The sequence below is a fragment of the Oncorhynchus clarkii genome, chromosome 6, assembly GCF_045791955.1.
Source record: "Oncorhynchus clarkii lewisi isolate Uvic-CL-2024 chromosome 6, UVic_Ocla_1.0, whole genome shotgun sequence".
Lineage (NCBI taxonomy): Eukaryota > Metazoa > Chordata > Actinopteri > Salmoniformes > Salmonidae > Oncorhynchus > Oncorhynchus clarkii.
In genome coordinates this window covers 51,466,589-51,489,518 of record NC_092152.1, presented here as the reverse complement: position 1 = coordinate 51,489,518, position 22,930 = coordinate 51,466,589, and the positions used below count along the sequence as shown (strand labels likewise).

The 22,930-nt window shown below is 43.2% G+C and overlaps 1 protein-coding gene across 7 annotated transcripts in view; it reads left to right on the top strand.

Moving 5' to 3' along the window:
* The window catches only part of LOC139411279 (low density lipoprotein receptor-related protein 4), a 221,804-nt gene that overhangs the window by 169,969 nt on the left and 28,905 nt on the right, over nt 1-22,930 (top strand). For all 7 annotated transcript variants that reach the window (XM_071157355.1, XM_071157356.1, XM_071157351.1 and 4 more), the window contains 14 exons: nt 2,455-2,672; nt 14,694-14,870; nt 15,082-15,207; nt 15,858-16,066; nt 16,489-16,570; nt 16,784-16,889; nt 17,139-17,340; nt 17,499-17,688; nt 18,164-18,295; nt 19,129-19,269; nt 21,022-21,108; nt 21,410-21,581; nt 21,912-22,074; nt 22,345-22,570. In XM_071157355.1, the coding sequence (XP_071013456.1) occupies nt 2,455-2,672; nt 14,694-14,870; nt 15,082-15,207; nt 15,858-16,066; nt 16,489-16,570; nt 16,784-16,889; nt 17,139-17,340; nt 17,499-17,688; nt 18,164-18,295; nt 19,129-19,269; nt 21,022-21,108; nt 21,410-21,581; nt 21,912-22,074; nt 22,345-22,570 (2,231 nt within the window). The remainder of the gene's footprint in view (nt 1-2,454; nt 2,673-14,693; nt 14,871-15,081; nt 15,208-15,857; nt 16,067-16,488; nt 16,571-16,783; nt 16,890-17,138; nt 17,341-17,498; nt 17,689-18,163; nt 18,296-19,128; nt 19,270-21,021; nt 21,109-21,409; nt 21,582-21,911; nt 22,075-22,344; nt 22,571-22,930) is intronic.

The window sequence follows — 22,930 nt, the reverse complement described above, 5'->3', positions numbered from 1 at the left end:
GAAAATAGTTTTAAAAAATAAAAAAAAATTGAATGAGTCGGTGTGTCCAAACTTTTGACTGGTACTGTATATATATATATATACACTGCTCAAAAAAATAAAGGGAACACTAAAATAACACATCCTAGATCTGAATGAATGAAATATTCTTATTAAATACTTTTTTCTTTACATAGTTGGATGTGCTGACAACAAAATCACGTAAAAATTATCAATGGAAATCTAATTTATCAACCCATGGAGGTCTGGATTTGGAGTCCCACTCAAAATTAAAGTAGAAAACCACACTACAGGCTGATCCAACTTTGATGTAATGTCCTTAAAACAAGTCTAAATGAAGCTCAGTAGTGTGTGTGGCCTCCACGTGCCTGTATGACCTCCCTACAATGCCTGGGCATGCTCCTGATGAGGTGGCGGATGGTCTTCTGAGGCATCTCCTCCCAGACCTGGACTAAAGCATCCGCTAACTCCTGGACAGTCTGTGTTGCAACGTGGCGTTGGTGGATGGAGCGAGACATGATGTCCCAGATGTGCTCAATTGGATTCAGATCTGGGGAACGGGCGGGCCAGACCATAGCATCAATGCCTTCCTCTTGCAGGAACTGCTGACACACTCCAGCCTCATGAGGTCTAGCATTGTCTTGCATTAGGAGGAACCCAGGGCCAACCACACCAGCATATGGTCTCACAAGGGGTCTGAGGATCTCATCTCGGTACCTAATGGCAGTCAGGCTACCTCTGGCGAGCACATAGAGGGCTGTGCGGCCCCCCAAAGAAATACCACCCCACACCATGACTGACCCACCGCCAAACAGGTCATGTTGGAGGATGTTGCAGGCAGCAGAACGTCTGTCACATGTGCTCAGTGTGAACCTGCTTACATCTGTGAAGAGCACAGGGCGCCAGTGGCGAATTTGCCAATCTTGGTGTTCTCTGGCAAATGCCAAACGTCCTGCACGGTGTTGGGCTGTAAGCACAACCTCCACCTGTGGACATCGGGCCCTCATACCACCCTCATGGAGTCTGTTTCTGACCGTTTGAGCAGACACATGAACATTTGTGGCCTGCTGGAAGTCATTTTGCAGGGCTCTAGCAGTGCTCCTCCTGCTCCTCCTTGCACAAAGGCGGAGGTAGCGGTCCTGCTGCTGGGTTGTTTCCCTCCTACGGCCTCCTCCACGTCTCCTGATGGACTGGCCTGTCTCCTGGTAGCGCCTCCATGCTCTGGACACTACGCTGACAGACACAGCAAACCTTCTTGCCACAGCTCGCATTGATGTACCATCCTGGATGAGCTGCACTACCTGAGCAGGGTTGTAGACTCCGTCTCACGCTACCACTAGAGTGAAAGCACCGCCAGCTTTCAAAAGTGACCAAAACATCAGCCAGGGAGCATAGGAACTGAGAAGTGGTCTGTGGTCACCACCTGCAGAACCACTCCTTTATTGGAGGTGTCTTGCTAATTGCCTATAATTTCCACCTGTTGTCTATTCCATTTGCACAACAGCATGTGAAATTTATTGTCAATCAGTGTTGCTTCCTAAGTGGGCAGTTTGATTTCATAGAAGTGTGATTGACTTGGAGTTACATTGTGTTGTTTAAGTGTTCCCTTTATTTTTTTGAGCAGTGTATATACATGACCATTTTATAAATGGTATAATTGGGTGATATTATTGCATTTGACCACTAAAGTCTAGCTTCACAACATGCTTCACTGCTTTGATTGGTGCAGCTAAACCACCAGTGTCTGTCCTATAATGAACAGGCACCCGCAAAGGAAAATTCAAGGAACTTGTTTTTGTATTTTGTTGTGCGGTTGTTACATTTGTAGTGGTGTTTCGTGTCCGATGCAACGTGCATCATGAGCAAAATCATTATAGCCTATCTTTAACTTCCCCTGTGAGAACCATGAGCACGGGTCGACTTGGCTTTGCTGTACCTCTGCCGAAGCCTGCTTATCAAATGTTACACTGTGTCCATTACAATGTAGAAATATGCTTGTCTGTTGTGGAAGATGCCAAAAATGTGCAGATAACAATAGATGGCGAGATCAAAGATACTTGTTTCCATCGGTGGTGAAGTTTAATACGGTGTAGTAAAAAAAAACATAAGGTTAGCAAAACAACTCGCTAAGGTTAGCATGTTAGCTTGCTACACTGAGAACTGTCAGTTCCCTATTTGTTGATGTTTTTCCACTCCACATGGAAATCACTTTGAACGTAATTTGATAAGCCTGCATGGATTGAAAGATGGGCGGGGTTTGCACTTATGGGACTACTGCATTGGTTCCATTGTGCCAGGAAAACTTGATATAGAGCAGCTAAATTATTTAAAAGATAACAAGTACTATTTGATCCCAGGTCTGAATGGTGTTTGTCCTATGATTTGTGACCTATCTTTTTGTTGGACAATGACAACCTAACCCTAAGTTTCCATGACTTTTTCCCACCCCATCAGTAAGATCTACTGGACGGACTGGGGTAACACTCCTCGTATCGAGTATGCCAACATGGACGGCTCCAACCGTCGCGTCATCGCCGACACCCACTTGTTCTGGCCTAACGGGCTGACCATCGACTACGCCGGGCACCGTATGTACTGGGTGGACGCCAAGCATCACGTCATCGAAAGAGCTGACCTTGACGGACGGAACCGTAAGGCCGTCATCAGCCAAGGTAAGGACACCAGGGAACCAAACACAGACACACACACACAGGCCATGTTCGAAATTGTTCTTGCCTACAGCTTAATAAAAGTGTATACCGTGAACTAATTATATATTGTTTAGTAAAAACATATGCAGTAAGCAATAAATATCAACATACTAGGCTCATCCATACTACCACAGCGTCATCTAATGTGCAATTGGGTTGTTACCCACCATTCATACACACACACACTCTCACAAATCCAATCAAACTTTATTTGTAAAATGCGCTGAATAAAACAGGTGTACCTTACCGTGAAATGCTTACTTACAAGCCCTTAACCAGTTCAATAAATAATTAAGAAAATATTTACCAAATAAATAAAAATAAAAAATTATAAAATGTAACACAATAAAATATCAATAACGAGGCTATGTACAGGGTGTACAGGTTAGTCGAGGTAATTTGTTCATATAGGTAGGTGTAAAGTGACTATGCGTAGATAATAAACAGAGTAGCAGCAATGTAAAAACAAATGGGTGGGGGGTTATTTGTTCATCAGTCTTATGTCTTGGGGGTAGAAGTTGTTAAGGAGCCTTTTGGCCCTAGACTTGGCACTCCGGTACCGCTTACCATGCGGTAGCAGAGAGAGCAGTCTATGACTTGGGTGACTGGAGTATATGACAATTTTATGGGCTTTCCTCTGACACCGCCTAGTATACAGGTCCTGGATGCCAGGAAGCTTGGCCCCAGTGATGTACTGGGCCTTACGCACTACCCTCTGTAGCACCTTACGGTCAGGTGCCGAGCAGTTGCCATACCAGGTGGGAATGCAACCGGTGAGGATGCTCTTGATAGTGCAGCTGTAGAACTTTTTGAGGATCTGGGGACCCATGCCAAAACTTTTCAGTCTCCTGAGGGGGAAAGGTTGTTGTCTTGCCTTCTTCACGACTGTCTTGGTGTGTTTGGACCATGATAGTTCATTGGTGAAATGGACACCAAGGAACTTGAATCTCTCAAACCTCTCCACTACCGCCCTGTCGATGTTAATGGGGGCCTGTTCCGCCTTTTCCTGTAATCCATGATCAGCTCTTTGTCTTGCTCACATTGAGGGAGAGGTTGTTGTCCTTGCACCACACTGCCAGGTCTCTGACGACAGATGACAAGTGCCTGGATTAGGACCTGCGACACTTCCTGTGTGAGGAAAGGTTGTACTCTACGGATGTTGTAGAGCATGAACCTGCAGGAGTCACTTCTTTGACGTTTGCAGAGAACAACAGGATGTTGTCCAGGGTCACGCCAAAGTTCTTTGAACTCTTGGAGGGGGACACCGTGGAGTTGTCATCTGTGATGTAGAGGGCTTTGAGCAAACAGGCCTTCACCGGGAGGAAGAGTAGCTCCGTTTTGTTGCGTTTGAGGTGGTGGGCCAACGTCCAAGCTGAGATATCTGCCAGGCACGCATAGATGCGTGTCGCCACCTGGGTGTCAGAAGGGGGGTAAGGGAAGAGTATTTGAGTGTCATCCGCATAACAATGATAGGAGAGATCATGTGAGGATATGAGTAAGCCAAGTGACTTGGTGTATAGAGAAAAGAGGAGAGGGCCTAGAGCTGAGCCCTGCGGGAAACCAGAAGTGAGAGCACTTGGTGCAGAAACCAATCCTCTCCACGCCACCTGGTAGGAGCGACTTGCCAGGTAGGATGCAATCCAGGAGTGTGCAGAGCCTGAGACGCCCAACCCTGAGAGGTTGGAGAGGAGATAGATCTAGGCGAATTTGAACAGAGAAGAGAGAGTCAGCTTTGGCATAGGAGAGAGCCTCTGTGACATAGAGGAGAGTGATCTCAGTTAAATGAGCCGTTTTGAAACCTGACTGGTTAAGGTCAAGAAGATCGTTCTGAATGAGATAACAAGAGAGTTGGTTAGAGACAGCACGCTCAAGTGTTTTGGAAACAAAAGAAAGAATGGATACCGGTCTGTAGTTTGAAGTCAGTGCTCAAGTGTTGGTTTTTTAAGGAGGGAAGCAACTGGCCATTTTGAAGTCAGAGGGGAAGCAGCCAGTGGTCAGGGATGAGTTGATGAGGGAAGTGGTGAATGGGAAAATATCTCCAGAGATGGTCTGGAGAAGGGAGGAGGGGATTGGGTCAAGTGGGTAGGTTGTTGGGCGGCCAGATATCATTAGTCGCAGGATTTCATCTGGAGAGAGGCAAGAAAGAGGTCAAGGCCTAAGGTAGTTCTGTGTGAGTGGGATCCTTGGGCTCATGAATGAGTAGTGGACGTCGTCAGCCTTTTGTTTTCAAAGTTGTTTGCAAAGAGGGTTTATGGAGGTTGGGGAAGTGTTTCCCTGGGTTGGAGGCAGAAGCTTGAAATTGATAGTGATAGAACGTGGCCTTAGCAGTTGGAACAGAAAAGAGAAAGTATAGCGGAGTAGGGCAGGCACAATAATCATATAATCGTGTAACTGACAATTATGAACAATAACTGAACTAAAAAATATAAATCGTCATCATTGTGGATAAAATCTTTACAGCCCTGAACAACAATGAATACGCTCTCGGCATATTTTTTAAATGTATCCAAAGTGTTTGACACGGATGATCATGAAATATTACTTTCTAAATTGCATTAATACGGTTTTCATGATTATACATGTAATTGGCTATATAGTTAAGTTTATGATGGAGAACAATTTGGTTATGCATTGAGCTTTGCATCTACCAGGGCCATGATATCCTGTGGCGTGCCACATGGTTGAATAATTAGACCTGTTATTTCTAATCTATGTCAATGACCTTGCTGCTGTGTTTTCTACTGTACTTCCCATTTTCTTTGCTGATTATATCAATTTGATTTTATCACAATAATTTTATCTCACTAATTAATAATGTCATATTTACTGAATGGTTCCAGATAAACAAATTATCTTGAAATGTAAAAAGAAATCCCAACTTTATTGTATTCACTAGTAAGAATAATACATTTTGTAAAAAAAAAAATGTGTGTGAATTAAATGGAACCAGTCACATCCACTAAATTCCTCTGAGTTCTAATTGATGAAAGTTATCCTGGAAAGATCATATTCAATTTGTCCGATGCAAAGTGATATAATCTGTTGGTATCAGAAAGATTAGTGATTTGGTTCTTCAGGCTTGCTTCCTAACTTTATACAATAGATTAATTTACCCATATCTTATTTATGTAATATTGTCTGGGCAAGTACATATGCCTCCTACCCAATGTTCCCTCAAAACTGTTTCGGCACTGAGCGCACACTTGAAAGTTGTGAAAATGTTGTGCAACGCCCTGCACACGCTTAGTGTGAACACTGAGGTTGTACCCACATTAAGTTACAGTTTTAAGTGATCAAGTAGGCTACTGTGGCTATTTGATCATAATGTAGGCCTACCTGAATGGCCTACCTTAAAAAACAAATGGTGAAAATTGCACCCCATAATATTTTAACATGGAAATAGCTGTTCTATCATTCAGCCTACAGTAGCAGCCAATGTGTCGTCTTCAATGCCTACACTCCATGAGACTTTTGGAGAAAAAAAAACATGCAGGGTTTGACATTAACCTGCTTATCCACTTGTCCTTCAGAGAAGAAGGTGACTGAAAATGTTTGATGGAAGAAACCACTCTACAAAATAAAATTCATTATTATTCCCATACCATTATTACAAAGAATCAGTCAAATTATGCTACGTTCTGCCTATTGGGTACTTATCTCATTTAAGACCTTCTCGAAATACAACACTTCCCCTTTAAGACATAAAAAAGCTCTTTACCTGACTAGATGGCTAGAAATGCACACATTTTGTGCTCTTGTTGGAAGCAACCACTCCCAAATTGTTGACTAGAAATTAGCTATAACTGGGGTAATAACTCACTCACTTGCAAAGAATATGAACAAATGTGAACATGCAGCTCTCACTGATCTCAAAACAAGCGCATCTACTCATGACCATACTGTAGCCTAAACACAGTCCAGTGCAAAGTGAATTGCACAGATCCATATACAGTGGGGCAAAAAAGTATTTAGTCAGCCACCAATTGTGCAAGTTCTCCCACTTAAAAAGATGAGAGAGGCCTGTAATTTTCATCATAGGTAGTACACTTCAACTATGACAGAAAAAATGAGAAAAGAAAATCCAGAAAATCACATTGTAGGATTTTTAATGAATTTATTTGCAAATTATGGTGGAAAATAAGTATTTGGTCATCTACAAACAAGCAAGATTTCTGGCTCTCACAGACCTGTAACTTCTGTTATCAGTATAAAAGACACCTGTCCACCACCTCAAACAGTCACACTCCAAACTACACTATGGCCAAGACCAAAGAGCTGTCAAAGGACACCAGAAACAAAATTGTAGACCTGCACCAGGCTGGGAAGACTGAATCTGCAATAGGTAAGCAGCTAGGTTTGAAGAAATCAACTGTGGGATCAATTGTTAGGAAATGGAAGACATACAAGACCACTGATAATCTCCCTCGATCTGGGGCTCCACGCAAGATCTCACCCCGTGGGGTCAAAATGATCACAAGAACGGTGAGCAAAAATCCCAGAACCACACAGGGGTATCTAGTGAATGACCTGCAGAGAGCTGGGATCAAAGTAACAAAGCCTACCATCAGTAACACTACGCCGCCAGGGACTCAAATCCTGCAGTGCCAGACGTGTCCCCCTGCTTAAGCCAGTACATGTCCAGGCCTGTCTGAAGTTTGCTAGAGAGCATTTGGATGATCCAGAAGAAGATTGGGAGAATGTCATATGGTCAGATGAAACCAAAATAGAACTTTTGGGTAAAAACTCAACTCGTCGTGTTTGGAGGACAAAGAATGCTGAGTTGCATCCAAAGAACACCATACCTACTGTGAAGCATGGGGGTGGAAACATTATGCTTTGGGGCTGTTTTTCTGCAAAGGGACCAGGACGACTGATCTGTGTAAAGGAAAGAATGAATGGGGCCATGTATCGTGAGATTTTGAGTGAAAACCTCCTTCCATCAGCAAGGGCATTGAAAATGAAACGTGGCTGGGTCTTTCAGCATGACAATGATCCAAAACACACCACCCGGGCAACGAAGGAGTGGCTTCGTAATAAGCATTTCAAGGTCCTGGAGTGGCCTATCCAGTCTCCAGATCTCAACCCCATAGAAAATCTTTGGAGGGAGTTGAAAGTCTGTGTTGCCCAGCAAAAGCCCCAAAACATCACTGCTCTAGAGGAGATCTGCATGGAGGAATGGGCCAAAATACCAGCAACAGTGTGTGAAAACCTTGTGAAGACTTACAGAAAACATTTGACCTCTGTCATTCCCAACAAAGGGTATATAACAAAGTATTGAGAAACTTTTGTTATTGACCAAATACTTATTTTCCACCATAATTTGCAAATAAATTCATTAAAAATCCTACAATGTGATTTCCTGGATTTTTTTTCTCATTTTGTCTGTCATAGTTGACGTGTACCTGTGATGAATATTACAGGCCTCTCTCATATTTTTAAGTGGGAGAACTTGCACAATTGGTGGCTGACTAAATACTTTTTTGCCCCACTGTATGGTTATTTGCATATAGGCCTACTGCAGCTCTAATTGGTTATGGCACACTGGTCTGTGTAGAGTATGGGCCTGAGTCTTGCCTGTCAATGCAGTAGAATCCTACTCCAATGCACTCTGCCTACAAGAAAATCTCTTGTACAGTTAGTTTTGTACACAAAATCTTGCGTAGATCGTTTTATTTTGGTATATTACATTGAAAGTGGCTAATATTGCATAGATTCGATAACTATGCTTCTCTGCGCAGGCTCATATTTCTTCTGCGCCCACGCACGCAAGCAGCTTAGAGGGAACATTGCTCCTACTTACACAAATTACTCCTCTGCACCTTTGTTAATATACTCTATATCTTGTCTATTTACAACATTAATGTACACCAATTATGCACTTTTATCTACAAATAGTCATACCTCCCAGACAGTTTACCTAAAGCCTTCAATGGATTCTTCCAGGTTAATTCTGAAATCCATCTATATAATGCAAGACACTGCAATAACCTTCACCCTCCCCACTGCCACACCTCACAGTCAATTCTTAACAGATATAGAGGTACCATACTCTGAGATTCTTATCTTCACATTGCCAAAACATCATCATCCCTCAATAACTAACTTCAAGTAAAGACTGATGAAGCAAATTACTTAGTCATCTCCTCCAAATACCCTAACTCTCACACACCCTCATGCACACACACATTTAAACAAAACAAATATATATATTTTTTTTTTCATGATTACTGATCAATTAATTTATACATTTATAAATAGTTTTAACAAACCTTATTTTTTTTACTTATGTATTGTATATAGTTTTTTTTGTGGTGTGGTTTTCATATAAGCCCTTGGGCTTCCAACCACACATGCAAAAAAAAACATTTAAAAAATCTGTATTGTTGTCAATCACTTGTTTTCTTTGGTGGAAATAAATAAATACAAAAATAAATTAGCAATCAGACAGTTCAAACAGCAATGATATAGATGAGGAAAACTAGTTCTCCTCTGTCATACCTTGTGGAATTAATCAATATTTTTCATTAAATTGTACAAAAAAACAGCACACTCACATCCACACAGCAATGAATGCATAAATATTGTGACTTGGAACCAAAGGGGTGTGTGTGTGTGTGTGTGTGTGTGTGTGTGTGTGTGTGTGTGTGTGTGTGTGTGTGTGTGTGTGTGTGTGTGTGTGTGTGTGTGTGTGTGTGTGTGTGTGTGTGTGTGTGTGTGTGTGTGTGTGTGTGTGTGTGTGTGTGTGAAAGACCGTGGGACATATTATGACAAGTGCAGATCAGTGTTCGGTGGCTCATCACCACTCCCGACACACTTCACCCTCCCCCCGGCCTCCTGATTGGGCCTAGCGTTGCTGGCTCACCCGATCTGGAAATCAAAGCTGAGCTACCCTCTGTTTATGGGGAGAGCGGGAGCCATGAGCTTTGTCCCAAATGGCACCATATTCCCTATATAGGGCACCCTAATTCCCCATTGGAATCTGGTCAAAAGTAGTGGACAATGTAGGGAATAGGGTGTGATTTGGGACATAGCCATTGGCTTCACCACAGCCACAATTCCACTTGGTATTCCAACTGGGCAGAGAGAATTCCAGCTCTGCAGAGGCAAATCAAACAGTCTTGAAGCGGTGTAGAAGAGCTCTCGGTCGTAACAAAGGGAGACTGGAGTGGAGGTCCTCCTCAGTGTCCATCTAAAAACAGAGGCGATAGATAGGTATGTTTGCTTGTTGTCACAACCTGGTCCTGTATGGCTTAGTTAGCAACGCCAAGGACTGTAGGTTAGATTCTCGCTGGGGTCATCCATACAAAAGATGTATGCAGGCATGACTGTAAGTTGCTTTGGTTAAATGCGTCTGCTAAATGACATATACACTTGCCGACCAGTTTATTAGGTTCAGTGTGGCTGTGGCTTGTTCTATAAAGCATGCAGGCAGATGGGCATCGAGGCTAGGGCTGACCCCATTTAGTCGACTGGTCGGTTGTTTCGTCGATAGGCTTTTTGTCGACCAATATTTTTTAGTCAAGCAGTAGCAAATATATATATATATTTCTGATGGCACACGAGTCACCTGTCTGATTTTCACATGTCTCAGTAGGCTAATCATGATGGCACACCAGTATCACCAGTAGTACATTTACCGTTAATTCCCATACTTTCTAATCTACAATGTTTGTTTGGTTAAGGTCATTTCTGTTAATGCATTCAATATTTTACCACTTTTACCATTCTCATTGTCGGAGTGGACACGTTGTTTGCGGACTGCTACACTTGTGAGGAACAAGTTTTGGTTTATTTAATTTCCGAGTTGTCAATTTATTCATTGCATTTTATTTGTAAGGCTCCGGTCAATGTTGAGTAAGGACGCACTCCTGATTATGCATAGACTAGACTATAAATGTAGTCCTATAAATGTGCCCATTTAATCTGATAGTATTTCTGATTGTCTTAACTCACCACCACTGTGGATCTTCTCAAAGTATTTTTTTTCTTCACCTCAAACAGCAAGTAAACAAACTCAGTTTTTACATCCATTGAAAATTACAATAGTTCCTCAACGTAGCCTATTTAAAAAATATTTCAAGCTCTCTTTCGATAACCACTACATTATCTACTTGTTGTGAAAGGGGGAAAAATGTCATGCTCTGATCCGGTGGAAATGTCATAAAATAGGCCTACCACAAAGCTCATCTCTAAACTAAGGACCCTGTGACTAAACACCTCCCTCTGCAACTGGATCCAGGACTTCCTGACGGGCCTCAACTTAGGTGGTAAGGGTAGGCAACAACACATCTGCTACGCTGATCCTCAACACTGGGGCCTCTCAGGGGTGCGTGCTTAGTCCCCTCCTGTACTCCCTATTCACCCACGACTGCGTGGCCAATCACAACTCCAACAGCATCATTAAGTTTGCTGACGACACAACAGTGGTAGGCCTGATCACCGACAACGATGAGACAGCCTAGGTAGGTAAGAGACAACAACAACTCCCTCAATGTGAGCAAGACAAAGGAGCTGATCGTGGACTATAAGAAAAAGAGGTGCTAACAGGGCACCATTAACATCGACAGGGCTGTAGTGGAGAGGGTTGAGAGTTTCAAGCTTCTTGGTGTCCACATCACCAACAAACTATCATGGTCCAAACACACCAAGACAGTTGTGAAGAGGGCACGACAACAGGAGACTGAAAAGATTTGGCATGGGCCTCCAGATCCTCAAAAAGTTCTACAGCTGCACCATCGAGAGCATCCTGACCAGTTGCATCACTCCCTGGTATGGCCACTGCTCTGCATCTGACCGTAAGGCACTACAGAGAGTAGTGCGTACGGCCCAGTATATCACTGGGGCCAAGCTTCTTGACATCCAGGACCTATATACTAGGCGGTGTCAGAGAAAGGGCCAAAAAATTGTCAAAGACTACAGTCACCCAAGTCATAGACTATTCTCAAATTCTCAGCTGCTCACTGATTGTTATCTATGCATAGTCACTTTACAAATTACCTCGACTAACCTCTACCCTTCGCACATTGACTCGGTAACACCTGTTGTATTCGGCGCATGTGACAATTACTTATCCGTTGCGCAAATAGCCTACAGCTGTGTCTGTCCGGAGCTCACTGGCGCAGAAAACTCGGAGGGCCCAGAATAGTTTTTTAGTGCAAGCTTCAGTCCAGAGAAAGTTGATCGTTGATACAATGCATAGTCAATATGGGATTTATACAGGATGTTTTCTACCTGCAGGCTGCAATGTTTTTATTTTTTGGCAATGGCAATAGAATTTACTTTTAGAATTTTGATCAAACACATGATAATGATTTTGAGATACGAAGACTTTATTATAAATGAAATGAAACTGTTCCATGAAAATGTGCATTTGAAAATCGTAACTGGCACGCAGATCGGTTCGAAATGGTAAGATAACTTGGCACTCCAAATGGAAAAGGTTACCGACCCCTGGTGTAGCCTATTACCGGCAACTTCAGGAGCTTAATGGCAGAATCTGCAGGGTCGGGAACAGGTTTTTTTCTTCTGGTTAGGCTATCTTGATCTCTGAGTCATTTGTCTGTCTTAATTATTTAACACGTTAGAATGTTAGAATAGGAAAAATGAGTGACCTAAGCAACTTTAAGCGTGGTATGATCTTCGGTGCAAGGCGCGCTGGATCCAGTTATCTCAGAAACAACCGCCCTCCTGGGCATTTCACGCTCGACAGTGTCTAGAGTTTACTGAGAATGGTGCAACAAACAAAAAACTTCTGTCAAACAGCTTGTGATGAGAGAGGTCGAAGGAGAATGGCAATAATCGTGCAAGCTAGCAGGCAAGCCACAAACTGACAAAGAATGGTGCAGTACAACAGTGGTGTGCAGAACGGCATCACGGAACGCACAACTCGTCGATCCTTGTCATGGATGGGCTATTACCGCGAACAACCACACCTGGTTCAACTCCTATCAGCTAAAAACAAGAAGAAGTGGCATTAGTGGAGGGGAGAATAGAAGGAATGTCTTTTAGGAGAGGAAAGGGAGGGTTACCCACTGCCCTGTGTGAGTGTTTGATTAGAGGAGGAGGGGTGCGTGAGGGGTGATAGGAGGAAGAGGACAGGGGTGTAGAGGGTACCCATCCAGCCCTGTGTGAGCAGCCTTTATTGATGTGTGCTCTCGGGATAAAAACCTGTAATTGGCCCTGTACCTCCACTAGGCCCTCTGTTTGCTCAGACAACATGCAGAACAAATGGGACGTGTGCCTGTGTGTGTATGCCTGTGTGTGTATGCCTGTGTGTGTATGCCTGTGTGTGTGCGCCTGTGTGTGTGTGCCTGTGTGTGTGTGTGAACGCATGCATGCCTTTTTTTTGTGCATGTGCGCATCTCTGTGTGTGTGGTCGTTTGAGAAACATTTGGAGACATGCCAGTTCTTTGTCATGGTATCTAGTGAGTGATGTGGGTGACACCCTTATCCTCTGAGCACACCTGTGCACCTTCGGGGGCGAGGTGGGGGTGGGCAGTAAAGGAGACAATAGGAGAGGGGGGTATAGCGAGGGATGTTGTGGGGACAGAGAGGGATAGAAATGTGGGCTTTTTTGGAGGGGGGGTGAAAAGTAGGTAGGGGAGAGACAGAGAAGGACACAATAGAGCGAGTGAGGGAGATAAGGAGAAGAGTGGGGACAGAGAGGGGAGAGGTTACATGTGGGTGGGTAGACCCCCATGGAAGATTCCCTGTTGCCTTACAGCTGCTGGCCCAGCTATCCCTTAGACCAGAGACAGAAAAGAGAGAGTAGACCCACATACCACCAGTGTTCCTGCTATCTGCCCTTGAAAGAGAAGGAGAGCGTCAACCCAACTCGGACTCCCCTTCACACCCATGTCTAACCATGTGTCTCCTTGAAGATAACATCAGTAACACACACACCAAGTATCATCTTACACACACCTGGAGACCTAAAGAAAAATATAGACAGATGGAGAGAGAGAGAGAAAAATACCAATCTTTCCCTGAAGCTTTTTTTTCTGAAGGGTATGATACTTTAAGTATATATCTGAGTATTCGTTTACATTAAGAGTTAGATAATATCTTCTCCTCTCTCCCCAGGTTTGGTCTTTCACCCCTCTTCATTTACACCCCACTGTAAAATCCTGGTATAAAATACTAGACCTGTGTAAGACCTTTATGGCAGCAAGCTCACCACAAACTGCACCACCAACAGAAATAAACAAGGTGAAAACGATGTTCTTTCCATCCATCAGTTGAGCGTATTCAGCACTCTCTGAGGTTCTCTGTGCTTTGCCAAAAATGTAGGCAATCTGGCCAATAGGGCCACTTCAGCTGGGCTAATGAATGAATAGAGGAACAATGGTATGGAAGTGTTCCACATATGTTCTCCACCAAGACTGTGGCCCTATTTAAACGACCAAATCATTGTTCCCTTCCTTCCTTTCTTTGATCAATCCCTCCCTCCTTTCTTCAAGTAGTCAAACAGGGACTTCTTCTCAGAAGAAATCTATAGAGCTAGCATTTAACTCCCAAAGCTTATGTCATTAGCGAGTGGCTAATAAGAAACAGGCTAACTCCAACCAGCTCTGATTAAGGCTGAATACAATAGGGGACACAATTGAAAAGACAACAACATTAACTCGTCCTCATTTGATGGCGTGAGGAAGCAGATCTTGTCCAACTTTGTGCTATTTTGCTTTGAAGATAATTGTTCCTTTACTCCAGATTGGTTTTATTTGGTGTTTTGTTTTAGTTTGTGGAGGAACTGTTTAGGGATTTGTATGTGGCTGTGTGTTGATTTTGTTGCTGCTCCAATGGGTGCTTGTTGTTTGAAATCATGTAACCCCCCCTCATTCTATACCACAGGGTCAATGAGAATGTTCCAATGCTATTCTTGTGTTTCAGTAATAAGGACAACATATGCTGCTTTAAATACATATATTTGTCTATTTCTCTCTCTGTCTTTCTCTCTCTCTGTCTAACTCTCTCTCCATCCAGGCTTGCCCCATCCATTTGCCATCACGGTATTTGAGGATAGCCTTTACTGGACAGACTGGCACACCAAGAGCATCAACAGTGCCAACAAGTTCACAGGCAAAAACCAGGAGATCATCAGAAACAAGCTGCACTTCCCAATGGATATACACACACTGCACCCGCAGAGACAGCCCGCAGGTCAGTCAGACACAAACACACACTGATACGCATGCATGAACGCACATCCAATCTAATACACACACATGCTTCTTCGTGCACATACAAACGCACTCACACACACATACAAACACACACACACACACACCACCCACAGGTGCACTCTGTTAGTCAGTAACACACCTGCACACTCACTCACAGAGTGCTTCTAACCTCTCCCCCTCTTCTCCAGGTGGGCGTAACCGATGTGGGACCAACAACGGGGGCTGCAGCCACCTCTGTCTCCCTGGCAACAAAACCTATACCTGCGACTGCCCCACGGGCTTCAAGAAAGTGGACCAGCATAACTGTGCCCTGAGTGAGTATACTTACTTGCCTACATGAACACACTCTAGGTAGAATGCTAAAATATTTGTTGACATTTCAATGTGATTATTTAGAGTTGTAAATATTTTTGTGTTCATTTAGGCATTGCTTCATTCTAAATATAAACTCAATGTTTGCTAAGTACATTTTCAGTCCAGTTAGCTAATGTTAAAGGGCAACTCCACCACTTTTAAACCTCATTTTCATTATCCCCAGCACAATACCAGTGTCTACATATGTGAAAACGGCATATTTTTGCGTTTTATATAAAAAATTAAGTTAAAACATTGCTAGAAGCTCGTTTTTCTTACTTTTAATCCTACCCTGTGAAGTCACAGAGTAGCATTTATTTTATTTTTTAGGTCCTTTCTTCTTATCTAGCTGTTTTCACATATGTAGACACTGGTTTGGTGCTGGAGGTAACGAAAATGAGGTTGAAAGGTGGCAAAATTGCCCTTTAATAGCATGTGTTAGTTTAGTTAGGTTCCGATTGTCCACACTAGAATGCCCAATTAATTGCTTAATCCCAAGGGGTACGCTAGTGTGGATAATTGGAACAGAGCCTTGGTGTATGTTGGTGTGTTGTGATGACCCTGTTGGTAAACCTAGAGCACTGACAGAAGACCTTTGGTCTTTGATCAGGTCTTGACAAGTTCCTGCTTTTTGCCCGAAGGACGGACATCCGACGAATCAGCTTCGACACCGAGGACATGTCGGATGATGTCATCCCGCTGGCCGACGTACGCAACGCCGTGGCACTGGACTGGCATGCCGAGGAGGGCTTCATCTATTGGACGGACGTTACCACCGACTCCATCAACCGGGCCCAATGGGACGGCTCAAGGCAGGAGGTCAGTTCTTCCCAATATTATTTCCCATATTAGTTAGTAATTTAGCAGATGCTCCTATCCAGAGCCACTTACTTTAGTTGAATGCACCTTCCATTGTACAGTAAGTGAGACAACCACCCATCAAGATCATTACAAATAAAATAGCTAGTAATAGAGAAGAAAACAGTTTAGTGTTATAGTGGTGGATGTTTGGTCTAATGCTTGGTAAGATACAATTGTTTGGGGGAATCATTTTAGCTGATGAGATCAGAGTATTGATTAAAGTCCCTTGCACTTTACTTTTAACCAAATGTCGCCACCTATTGATTAGAGTCTGGTATCACAGTTCATTTTACAGCTGTTTGACTTTTTTTTTGCTATGGGGGAGTATTTCAATTAAGTTACTGTACTGTATTGAAATTAGTTGTTATTGTGTGTGTCAGGTGGTGGTGGACACCAGTCTGGAAAGTCCAGCCGGTCTGGCTATTGACTGGGTGACCAACAAACTTTACTGGACCGACGCAGGTAAGAAACCTTAACTGTACGCGTGTTCTAGATTTAAATTACTATAGGGTAGTGGTACAAACTTAAGTTTGTACCACTGTGTATCATGTCAGCTATAGACTACCAGGAAGTCTTTTTTGACTAGTCTTTATTGAGTAATTTGTTGTACGAACAATAATTAATTGTGTGAGTGTGTGCATGCTTGTGTGTGTGTGTGTGCGTGTGTGAGATCAGGTACAGATCGTATCGAGGTATCTAATGCAGACGGGAGCATGCGTACTGTTCTGATCTGGGAGAATCTTGACCGACCCAGGGACATCGTGGTTGACCCAATTGGAGGGTGAGTTAGAAGTCACGGGTCAATATCAGGTGTCAGATATCCAATGACACCTCTGACAGTAGTTTGCAGAGTAGCATGTAAACACACTTTTTTTCCAGCAGTTCAATAGAGTCCTCCCAAAAAGTTAGCGCTGCATGGACTTTGTTGTTTACCACTGACAACTAATCTGAACATACAGTATACAGATGAATTGTGCATACCACATACATGTACAGTTTACTGATACATGATTTTCCCTGAGTTGTATAGATATATGTACTGGACAGACTGGGGTGTGAGTCCTAAGATAGAGCAGGCAGGGATGGATGCATCCAGCCGTATCGTCATCATCTCTTCCAACCTGACATGGCCTAACGGACTGGCAATTGACTACCAAACACAGCGCCTGTACTGGGCCGACGCCGGGATGAAGACCATCGAGTTTGGCAACTTTGATGGCTCAGACAGACAGGTGCGGTGGTCTTGAAGGGATAGTCTTTACAAGTTTTAGCTTATTTTCAAACTATTTTTATATGTTGGATGGGTATTTAATCAAGTGAGACTTTTTACTCTGTGAATCAGAAGACTGGCTAATATTTTTATTCCCCCCGCCCCTCCATTGGTGTCCAGGTGTTGATTGGCAGTCAGTTGCCCCACCCCTTTGGACTGACTCTGCATGAGGAGAAGCTCTATTGGACAGACTGGCAGTCAAAGAGCATCCAGTGTGCCAACAAAATGACTGGCCTGGGACGACAGACACTCGCCGAGAACCTGGAGAACCTCATGGATATTCACATGTTCCACCGCTACCGTACCACCGGTGTGTGTGTGTGTGTGTGTGTGTGTGTGTGCGCGTGCGAGCCCGCCCGCCCTGTTAGCCCTCTGAGTATTTTGTGACAAGATACTAGACCCCCACCCACAACACCAGGTCCAGTGTCCCTCCCTGTCGCTAGCGAGATTAGAGGCCAGGTAAACTGATCCTAGATATGTGGTTCAGAGGGCAAAAAGCACCTGGGGCTCATACCAGGCTGAAGCAGCACTGATAAGTATGTATGGATGTCAAACGTTCAGCCTGCTGCACAGAACCCATGGCCATGGAGGCTCTAGTCCAGAGAGCATGGTTAAATTGTGTTTGAGGTCCTTTTTAAACTCTCAACTGTTAAATGAGTAAGACACATATGTCATTGTTGCAATAGTTTGTGAGTGGGCAACATATACTGTACCTATCATCTTACGTTTTTATGTTGAATAATTATATATTGCGCTCTCTCCCCCCTCTGTCCCTCACTCTCTAGTGCGGACACCTTGTGCGGTGAATAATGGGGGCTGCAGTCACCTGTGTCTGTTGGCTCCACCCTCAAAAGGCTCCAGCTGTACCTGTCCTACTGGCATCAACCTTCAGCTGGACGGAAAGACCTGCACACATGGTAGCATAGCACCAATATAATATTATTATACTACTAGCACCCATTGTACAACAACCCATGGTACATTGGATGTTTTCTAAATGTTTTCTAATGTTTTTTCTAAATTGCCTCTGGGGCAATTTAGACACCTGATTGAGGACCTTATTACTGATGAATTTGTTTATGTTTTATGACCTTGTTCTGTTTCTGTAGCATTTTGTATTTTCTGAAATTCAGGGCTCTTTAAGTGACCTTGGTCTCAGTATGACTACCTGGTAAAATAAAGGTTTAAAAAAACAAGAACAAAAGCAACACTATACCATGTATCTCATCACCTTAACACAATTAACCACAGAGATATTGATGTAAATAAACTATGTCTTCCAAGATACCACAAGTAGATTGATAACAATGTTTGATTAATAAAAAATTGTCTCATCTTGATTTAAAGGAGAGAAAAAAAAACATAGTTTAGTATTTTGTTCATTAGTACGCTGTTGATATGGTCCCAACAAGTGTGCATGTCAGCAGTAAAGTTTTCAAGATGGAGCACTTTCAGTAAAAATCTTACTGTGATAATAATGTGTTTTGCATTATCGTCACACTCTTTTCTTTGTCCTGTAAGTGCTCTATCTTGAAAACGTTACTGCTGACATCCCTTTAATTACTACCTTCACCGTCAAGGCCCAAGCTGCGATACAGTATTTACAGCCCGTTGATTCTTAAAGAATATCACTTACAAATGCCTCATAAGCTTAGTTCAACTGTATAACCTCATCATAATCCTAAATATAAGGGGGTTTTAGTCCATAACCTGTACTCTCCATACTGACAGTGTTATGTCTTGGTTGTAGGGATGAGTAGTTTCCTGATCTTTGCACGGCGGACTGATATCAGGATGGTCTCTCTGGACATCCCCTACTTTGCTGATGTGGTGCTGGCTGTCAACAGATCCATGAAAAACACCATCGCCATCGGAGTGGACCCTAAAGAGGGTGTGTATGTGTGTGCATCTGTGCGTGTGTTTCAGCTTTTCTGTAATCTCTGTGGTATGAACAGGAAAATTAGGAAGGTCTGCACTTAGGTTTTGCAGTAAATATAAATAAAAATGTATTCAATCTTTCAAACTAGACGTTTCGCCCGAAAAGGCTTCATCATCAGTGTCCTTTGACAAAAAAGTGTCATTTTTTAATTGTGATCTGAATGTGCACCAGTGGTGGTCAGTGCCATTTAAGATGAGGGAGCAAAAAAATTTTCATTGAGCATGGCCTTATTTCTATTACAGTGTATTGGATGACTGTCATTCATATTTCATTCATCCAGCTCAATTTAACATCGATAGGTTTAGGCTAGTACATGATACAAAAATGTTACCAATAGCCATCATGAGATTGCTACAACGTATCCTACGAATGAAAGTTTACCACACATAGGTTGAGATAAATGTTTTAGTAATCAAGGTGACAGACAGTGAATGACACATTCAATACTGCCTTGCACACTCTTCCCTACATCTAGCTGATCTAGGGTGTAATCATTTGTCAAGCAGTTGCAAATAAGAGTTTCTATTGGACAAATTCAGGTATGTTGATCCCCGTTTTGTTCTGTTTGCTTCTGTTTAAAAACCTTTTTCAACAGAATCGGCAGAATAAAATACACCCCTGATCACCCGCACGCACACACAGTTCACTTTCATAGCAGCCACATACAAACAGCATGATCACTTTGCTCCTTGTATAATTCTTTCTCTCATTTACGCTGTCTTCCTGTCTCCTTTTCCCTTCACTTGTGGACTTCATTGCACAACACATTAGCTGTCTGTGACCAGGCAAAAAAACCTTTCCAAGTCAAACCTTCATACCATTAACGCTAATCGGTACACACAGTCTACATCGTTGTCACCATATTAGCTAATGTCATAGTCAACATAGCTAATAGAACTAACGCGTTAGTAAACCTGCTACAATCACGCAGTTTAGCAGTTACATTGGGCCCCGGTGGCAATACATTTATAAAACCAAAAGCTTATCTTGATTTAGAAGAGTTCCAGTGTTGGATAGCCATAGCCAGCAAGCTAACATAGCATCCCTCTCTGTTTGAGCCGGGTGTTTGAGTAGGCTAAACTAGCTAGCTGCATTCATTAGCTGAGAAAGTGGAAAAAAATACAACAAAATATAGCTAGCTCGCTCTCTTAATTCTCCTTAATTTATGAATAAATATATTTGTTCTCTAATCCTTTGATTGGGTGGACAACATGTCAGTTCTTGCTGCAAGAGCTCTGATAGGTTGATGGGCGTCCTCCGGAAGTTGTCATAATTACTGTGTAAGTCTATGGAAGGGAGTGAGAACCATGAGCCTCCTAGATTTTTAATTGAAGTCCGTGTTCCCAGAGGAGGACGGAATCTACTGTAGCTGTCCTCCGGCTAAACCATGGTACTACCCCAGAGAGTACTTCTGCGGCGACTGTAGACCTTCATTGCATTGTGTGTTTTAAATTATTATTAGAACTATTAATTAAAAACTATACTAACTATATTCACGTCACTGGTGACGTAAATATAATTAGTATACTTTTATCTATAATGGATAACTTTTTAAAGCTTCACTATTTAAATTTTTATGAACTTCTTGAGGAGGATGATCCTTCCCTTCCTCCTCTGAGGAGCCTCCACTAATGTGGAGGTGAAACAGTGACTAACAGTATGTCTTTGTAACCTTGATGTGTGTGTATCTACTGCCCCCTGCAGGTAAAGTGTACTGGTCAGACAGCACACTGAAGAAGGTGAGTAGAGCTAACATCAATGGGACGGCTCATGAGGATATCATCGCTACAGGTGAGGGAAATAATCAATCAACTTTATTTCATAAATCAAAACATACAGTATCTGAATCATATTACAGATAGGCTAGTGTCTTTTTTGTCTATCTGCTGTATTACAGAGGAATATTCATCTATATTGTAAAACAAATGACCTGTAGCACTGAAATATTTCAACTTCTATTCTTCTACATACCCTTCTCTCACTTCCTCTAATCCTCTCTCTTCTCCCTAACTTTATCTAATTCGCTCCTTTCTTCCACTCTTTCTTTCTTTATTTTCCTTCCTTCTTCCTCTCTTTTTCTCTCGCTCTCCAGGTCTGATGACCACTGATGGTCTGGCGGTGGATGCGGTGGGTCGAAAGATCTACTGGACGGACACCGGAACGAACCGGATCGAGGTGGCCAACCTGGACGGCTCCATGAGGAAGGTTCTGATCTGGCAGAACCTGGACAGCCCGCGAGCCATCGCCCTCTACCACGAGATGGGGTAAGGAGTTAGAGTTTGGCTAACAGGTTTTACTGTGCACAGCAGTGTGTTTAGCTCCAAGTGCTGATTTTGCACTTGTTTTTCAATTAAAATGTAATTTTTACTATCAATGTACTGAATAATCATATGCAGACTATGAGAGAGTTAGTTCCTGTGTGTTTTAGGTATTTAGGTATTTTTGTTTTCAGGTCAATAAAAGTTGACCCGTCGTGAATTACACCCAAGGAATTTACTTTTTAAACAGCCTAGATTGGGAAATAGTTAGCACTCCTTTGTCAGTCTACTAACGACTTCCGGTGTGACATTCATTTCTCTCTCTCTCTCCTCCAGGTATATGTACTGGACAGACTGGGGGGAGCATGCTAAGCTGGAGCGGTCAGCGATGGATGGCTCAGACCGTTTGGTTCTGATCAGTAACAACCTTGGCTGGCCCAACGGACTGGCCATCGACAGTGCCGGCTCACAGCTACTGTGGGCTGACGCACACACAGAGGTCAGTCGCCCTGTCCCGAAAAGCTAAAGCAGAGGTCAACCAATCCTGAGAGATACAGAGTGTGCAGGCTTTTGTTCCACAGCTAGGTCATGTTTAAAGTAGGACACACCATAGCAAAAGCATTTTGCCACTGAAATGACAATTCTGTGTTCTTATTGGAGAAGAAGAATGGAGAATCTTCATTGAATAAGTTTTTAAAATCCAGGACTAGGCTTATTCTGTGTCTGGAAAACCGGCCTATTGAATTAACTAAGTTTTTCCCTCCCGTAGCGCATCGAGGCGGCAGACCTTAATGGGCTGAACCGCCGTACCCTGGTATCCCCGGTTCAGCACCCGTACGGTCTGACTCTACTAGGACCACACATCTACTGGACCGACTGGCAGAGCCGCAGCATCCAGCGGGCTGACAAAACCACCGGCGCCAACACCATCACCGTGCGCAGCAACCTGCCCGGGCTCATGGACATACAGGCCGTGGATAGAGAGAAGCCACTGGGTGAGTGTACGGAATGGCACACTGGCCTCTGAACAGCAGAGAGGAAGGTGTGGGTAGGGGTTCGCATTGGTTTAACCTCGTCCCCAGGCTATTGCGCATGTCGCATAAAAGCCTGGTACATCAACCATTCAAAGTTGGCCTTAGTGGGCATGACCATGGAATTATATGGGAGTGACCTTACTTGTGATCATTTCATTTTAGAAAATCACAGACTGCAAAAAATCTGGGAAAGTTGTTTGGTTGGTGTGTTTGGAATTGCGTGGCACTTACACGTTTGCTGTCCTCCCTTTATCCCCTGTATTATCTATTTATTGTTAGTCTTCCCTCTCTCACTTCACTTTCAATGGAATCAGTTGCCTG